This window comes from Erythranthe guttata, chromosome 6 (genome assembly GCF_056151865.1).
Source record: "Erythranthe guttata isolate IM_541 chromosome 6, IM_541, whole genome shotgun sequence".
In the NCBI taxonomy this organism is placed as follows: Eukaryota; Viridiplantae; Streptophyta; class Magnoliopsida; order Lamiales; family Phrymaceae; genus Erythranthe; species Erythranthe guttata.
The window spans coordinates 3,457,596-3,463,999 of NC_142538.1; the positions used below are offsets into that span (position 1 = coordinate 3,457,596).

Consider the following 6,404-nt stretch of genomic DNA (forward strand, 5'->3'; position numbering starts at 1 on the left):
AGAGAGAGAGAGAGATGCAACTTAAATTTTAATTTAGTTTTCAGATTTTTGTTCTTCGCTGAGCGTGTGAGATTCACTTCTAAGTGTAGGAAATTCGAGACTTCAAACTGTGCGAGATAGTGGGTATTTGATGAGAGAGTTGGTCAAGATCGAGTTGTTGGTGCTTTTAATTTGTGCTGAACTATTGGTGTCACCACTGGTTAGTGATTTTCTGGACGAGAAACGAGATATAGAAAACTAAACTTCAAATATTTGAATTAAGTTAAGAGGGATTTGAAAAAATATCCAAATGAGAAGCATTCCAAATGCAACCTTTATAACTTCTTTGGAAGTTTGGAAAACAATTTTAATTTTAAATAGAACTTGTTGAAAGTTGGATAAAGTCTTTAAAATAAATAAATTAGCTTAATTCACACTCAACTAACTAATCATAATGACTTTACATGCTGATAGTTATGTAAAAAGTCAGTATTCCAATTTGGATGTCTCATTACATGCATATATATAGATAACATATCCATACTTTAATATAATGTATTATTTTAGTACAGACTAAAATAGTATGAAATTATTTTAGAAGAAATATAATTAGGGTTTATAAATAAATGTCCACTATAAAACACACACACACACACACACACACACACACATATATATATATATATATATATATATATATATATATAAACTCATAAAGTTGTACATAGGAAAAGAAGGTAAATCCAAGAGAGTAAGTAGGGAAAGGAAAGGGCCAAAAGGAAAGAAGCACAACTGCAAAACTACCAACAAATTAAACCTTTTTCAATCAAAATCTCATATTGTACGTATATATATTCTTTAGTACCTTTCATGCATTCATAAATACCACCCTCTCTCCATATAAATCCATCTAACACACACACACACTTGTATTATTTCCGGCCTAACTTTCTCTTCTGATATATGATGTGGATGAACAACAATAGCAAAAACATTCATCGGAAATTATTTCCATTTCCATCTCCGATGATCAATAATGATTCGTTATCAATATCGGAAGTAGCAGGTGTGTTTGAAGAAGATCCGGCCTTCAGAAGATTCGCATGGCCGCCAAGATCGTACAGTTGCAGCTTCTGCAGAAGAGAGTTCCGTTCGGCACAAGCTCTCGGCGGCCACATGAACGTCCACCGCCGTGATAGAGCCAGGCTCAAGCACCAACCCTCTCCTCCTCCTCCGCCGCCGCCACATGAGTTACAGGCGGCGGCTGGTGAAACTGCTGGAATTCTTCACCACCACCACCACCAAAAACACGCTTTCTATAAGAAGCGTGCAGATGGCGAAAAGTCGGTGGAAAAACGTGATTCGTTATCAGCAGGCATAATAGGTTTGGTTGATGGTACAGCTGGTACAGCCGCTGCAGTGGTCTGTAAGAGAAATAAACAAAGTCCGTTAATGGCGGCGCCGTTGTTCTTACACAGTAAACTCGTGTCTTCAACTCATGAGATAGATCTTGAGCTCAGATTAGGGTTGGGTTTTCATATTCATGGTTGATTAATTAATTATATATTACAATATATATTAATGGATGCTTTAGTTATTAGTAGTTGCTAATTAATTATGGTTTACTTAATTCATGTGTTCTAGTTACGTACTCATCATCCTTTTGCAGTCGTCCAAGTATCAATATATATCTTGTATTAATAACATATGCTGTTTCTTTGTTTATTTATTTAATTCCCCACTTGTTTTCATCTGTCAACTTAAAACTGTTATTTAATTATCCATATCATATATATTTTCTTAACCAAAATATTCAAATTCTATTATTATACAAATCTCTCTCTCTCTCTGGTGAAACCATAGGTACAAAAACTGTAGCATGCAACAATTAAATTTGAAGTTTTTCATGTACAGTTGGGACTTGGTACAGCAGCTGGTTATTGCAGAATCCACAGCAGTACTATTATGTATTTGTATTCATCTGTTTTATTAAATGGGGATATATTGTGATGTAACATGGCAGTTATATTGATATATATTAGGTTGTTTCATAGATATTAAAAAATAGACATAATTAGTAATAATTTAATGTAACCAACCATAAATTTTATTCCAGTTCCACCCCATAAGACTGCAGCTAATACCCATAATAGATTTCATGTACTGGAAGAGATATATCAAGAATATATATAATGGTCCAGGAAAGTAAACGTACATTATTTACAGTGACAGCCTTTTTTTTTTAAATTAATTAATTAGATGTACTGTAAGGAAAAATCATTAAATGAACAAGGGTTTAAAGGGGTTGATTTTGTTTGAAACAACAGAGCAACCAGCAAGTAACAAATAGCAATGTTCAGAGTATATACTACTATGTATGTATGTATGTATGTGACAGTAGTCCCAGAGTTAATTAATTACGTACCATTATATATTATTTAAATTAAAGAATGATTCTTCAGTTTCCACATGTCAGGGAAGCATTGACATGTCTGTTTCTATTGTTGCAATCAAACAATTATTACAAGTAATACTTCTTCTTAATTAGATATGCACCGAGCTACAATTATCTGTTGGTGAACCAATGGGTTTTTGTAAAACTCAAAACCCATATATATATATATATATATATATATATATATATATATATATATATATATATATATATATATATATATATATATATATAATTGGATTTTTATTTATTGAAATAAGTATATATAATATATTTCGAATGTCGAAAAACAATGGCCGAAAAAATAATTCCAAAAGCTTATTTAAAGATCAAACTTTAAACTATACAGAAAATTTACTGGCAGTTTCTTCATTCGAATTTTACCTCCAAAACGATGTGTTAATGTTACTTACAAAGCAATGTCTCTCTTGTTTCATTACCTGTTACTGGGTTCACCCTGTTAAAATAAGAAGAAATGATTTTAGACACAGCTCAAAGAAAAACACGAGTGTGGAAAATAATGTAAACTCAGATATAAAATATATTACCCATCGGCAACTTTACAGAGGTACACCCGTTGGTCATCTCTCAACGGCACGTCTGTGAAGTCTGGCAAACAGAGCATAAACAAATTACATAAAAAAGGATTTCTTTCTATCCCAGTTTGTTTCTTCTGCTTACTAATAATTCCTATCTAACAAGTTTTTATATGTTTGTATTGTAGAAATTATTCGTTTTTTTCTTAAGAGTCAAAATTCTTTTTTTTTTTTGAGTAAATTCAAGTCCATTACAAGGGGAAGTAGGGGAGGGGGGACTCGGACCCTAGACCATTACCCTATTGGTAAAGGCTAGGTACCAACTCTCCTAATGAGGGTTGGTCTTAAGAGTCAAAATTCATGTAAAGCAAGAATGAAGACCATCATTGAACTCATCGTAATTCAAATCTAAGAAGCTGTTATGTTTATATTGTACGTATTTGTTGGTCTCTCTCGCATACATACCTGCACCTGTGATAATTGAACCCTTGAAAGATGTATTGCCTGTTGCAAGTGCTCCTTCGAGGTTGGCATTGCTCAAATTAACCTATTACCAGAAAGGGGGTCATAAAACGGAAGAAACAATGGGGTTTGAGGGGAAAAATGTGTGCAAGAAAAGATCGGCATAGATACCAACAGCACTAAAGAAGTGAAAAACACTAAAACGTGTTCCTTAATGGTGTTTATGGATCATTATCACGCCTCCAGGGAAGACAGTTTTCGTAAATTTAAAAAAAAATCAAGAAATATTTCACGAGTATCTGTAGTTTTCTTGTAACTAGCAAATTGAGAAATGGATTCTGTTACCAGAAATTTAGAATATAGATAAGGGCATTAGCACCTTTGTTACATTTGCCAGAGAGAAATCTGCACCTCTAAGATCAGTATCAGAAAGATCGGCTCCTGAAACACGAAAAAAAAATAAATTCAAAGATGAACAAAATTGAAAACATAGATAAAAAACAAATCAAACATATTTCTTTTTTGCCGCAAACAGAACACCATTCTAAAATTTCAGTTTCGACTGAGCTTGTCTAAGATAAAGATGTGACAATATAATCATTTTTGAAACATTTAACGGTAAATCATAAGGCTAAATTGTGCATAATAACGTCCAAAAGATAAAACCATAATTCGAGCTACAAATCCATGGAGAAAAGAATTCAACCCCTGCTGCTGGTTAACTAAGAATTGGCCAAACTACACAACTATTTTTTTCTAATGCATCATCGAATAAAACATATTTAAATGTTTACGGGATAATGAAGTTCAGTACCCTCCGAGTCGTACAAAGTTTGAAAAGTCTAAGACAAGAAGACGAATATTTAGCAAGGCCGTGTGCAATAATTCATATCGAAGTATTCCAGCCTAAAATCTTGCATCCACGATACGGTTAGACTTACGGCGACTCAAATTCCACAGGTAAGCATGGATTAAAGTGAAAAGCAAATCGATGAATGCAGTTGAGTGAATTACCTGTTAAATCAGCATCAAAGAAGCTGGCCCCTAATAACTTGGCACCTTTGAAGTTCGCTTGCCTTAGTATCGACTGAAGATAAAATTACGACGACAAAACTTAACAGACGAGAAAATCCAAAAGCTTAGCTCAATAGACACAAGACTTGCATCTACCATAGAACAAACATCCAAAATTCACGTCGAACCACAGTTGGGATAATCTGAATAACCAACTATTTAACAAAAGCATCCCTCAGAGCACAATTAAGTAATTAACCTAATCATAAATCAGACAGACAAATAAACAAATGATTGCGAAAAATTCAAAACGAAAAATGCAATACCGTCTTGAAATCTTGCTTGATTAGAGTTTTGCCACTGAAATCCTTCCCAGTGAGATCCTGCCCCCTGGTAACTCCAGCACCATAGGGGCCTCCTCCCTATTGATTTCGATTTCCCCCCAAAACATAGTTCAATCGACATTAACAAAAAACAATTAGGGCAAAAGAGAGAGAAAAAACAGTATAAAATTTACCTTAAAAGCAAGAGCGGGATCTGAAGCAAAGACGATTGAAGCAGATAAAAGTGCGAGAACGCTTGCTTTCGAGATCGATTCACATATTGAAGATAAACTGCTCCGAATTTGAGCACCCTGTAAAAGAACGCATGTTATATTCGAGAAAAATACAGAAATCATTCACGTAGAATTGTACCTGCGGCGCAGAATAGCGTAGGAGGGAAGAAGGGGCGACGGTTTCGAATTGAGAGGGAGAATTTCGTAGGAGAGGGAGGGGTTTAGTTGGGCTCGAAAATGGAGGGAGTTTGGAACAGAAGCAAACGTTGAGAGCCGCCATTGATGAACTACTGTTGCTGCTCGTGTTTGTTTGGATAATGCTGAGAGTATAATTTGCCGCAAAAGGGTGGCCTACTCGTTGATTTGATTAATCCACGTGGAATTAATTTTATTTTAAAAACTTAATAAAGTATTATTTGTTTATCTAATAAAAAAAAACAGTTGAATAAAATGACACGTGTAATCTTTCGACAAAATTTACTAAATGTTATTTACGATTATACATTGATGGACCATACTCAAAGCCCATATCGACAGGCCCATAGAGATTCACGAATCAAGTTCAAATTGACTAAACATAATAATACAGGTCTAAGTTGATTAAGGTCCAAAATGACAGGATCTAAACTAAATAGTTAGGCCCAAGTTGACCTATGTTAAGTGGCTTAACACTAGGGCTAGGACTGTGTTGGTTTTTACCTACTAACTGATCCATGACTGAGCATATTTTAGGTGGATAATAATTTTTTAACCGACCCATTAGATCAGGTCGAAAATTTCAACCAACCCATCTATAATGAATCGGATGATGGTTTCTAAAATTATCAAAAGTTGGTTGACCGATAAGTGTCGGTCAACCAAATATATTATTAAAAGTTTATTAAAAATTATAAAATAAAGGGTGTATTTTCTTAATTACTTTACATTTTTTAGTTATGTTTTTTATCAAATTGTTATTAATTATTTTAAAGTGGTAAATGATGATCACCCAATGACATTGTGCAGAATGTGCATATTGTTTACTCAAAAAAATAATTTTTTTTTTAAAGTGAACCAACCATCAACCGATCACAAAGGTTGGATCGCAACGATTTTCAAATTTGAGCAAAATTGATTTCTCGGATGGGTCGTTTTTAGGCTGGTAATCGATCGACTTAATTCAATCCCAGCTCTACTTAGGACTCTGAGAATATATGTCTCATATTAACACGAAAAGCTCACAACCAAAAGTATGCAATTTATAACTCCCGAGAAGTCTCTTGAATTCTTCTATTATACAAAATTGATTTGAACGTTAGAGGGCTTTTATCGGGATCAATCCCAATGCCCTAATAACATTTTGTGATGCAAGTAGTGCCCACAAGAGGGATCAATAAGTACGATGCAAACACGTGTCGTGGGA

General features: G+C 34.1%; 1 protein-coding gene across 1 annotated transcript; it reads right to left on the reverse strand.

Annotated features, from left to right (window-relative positions):
- Positions 1-2,674: 2,674 nt before the first annotated feature.
- LOC105977992 (Tetratricopeptide repeat (TPR)-like superfamily protein) lies at positions 2,675-5,373 on the reverse strand. The gene is made up of 8 exons (XM_013003397.2): positions 5,142-5,373; positions 4,964-5,080; positions 4,773-4,868; positions 4,447-4,519; positions 3,812-3,873; positions 3,436-3,517; positions 2,983-3,043; positions 2,675-2,891 (listed from the first exon to the last, which is right to left on the reverse strand). Exons 1-8 carry the CDS (start codon positions 5,280-5,282, stop codon positions 2,840-2,842), a joined length of 684 nt encoding a protein of 227 aa, XP_012858851.2. The 5' UTR covers positions 5,283-5,373; the 3' UTR covers positions 2,675-2,839.
- Positions 5,374-6,404: the final 1,031 nt, after the last annotated feature.

Excerpts from the sequence above, each read along its gene's own strand:
- LOC105977992 (XM_013003397.2), bottom strand. The coding sequence starts at position 5,282 with ATGGCGGCTCTCAACGTTTGCTTCTGTTCCAAACTCCCTCCATTTTCG. Across the intron at positions 5,081-5,141 it reads TACGCTATTCTGCGCCGCAG|GGTGCTCAAATTCGGAGCAG; the intron begins GTACAATTCTAC and ends GTTCTTTTACAG. Across the intron at positions 2,892-2,982 it reads CTCTGTAAAGTTGCCGATGG|GGTGAACCCAGTAACAGGTA; the intron begins GTAATATATTTT and ends TTATTTTAACAG.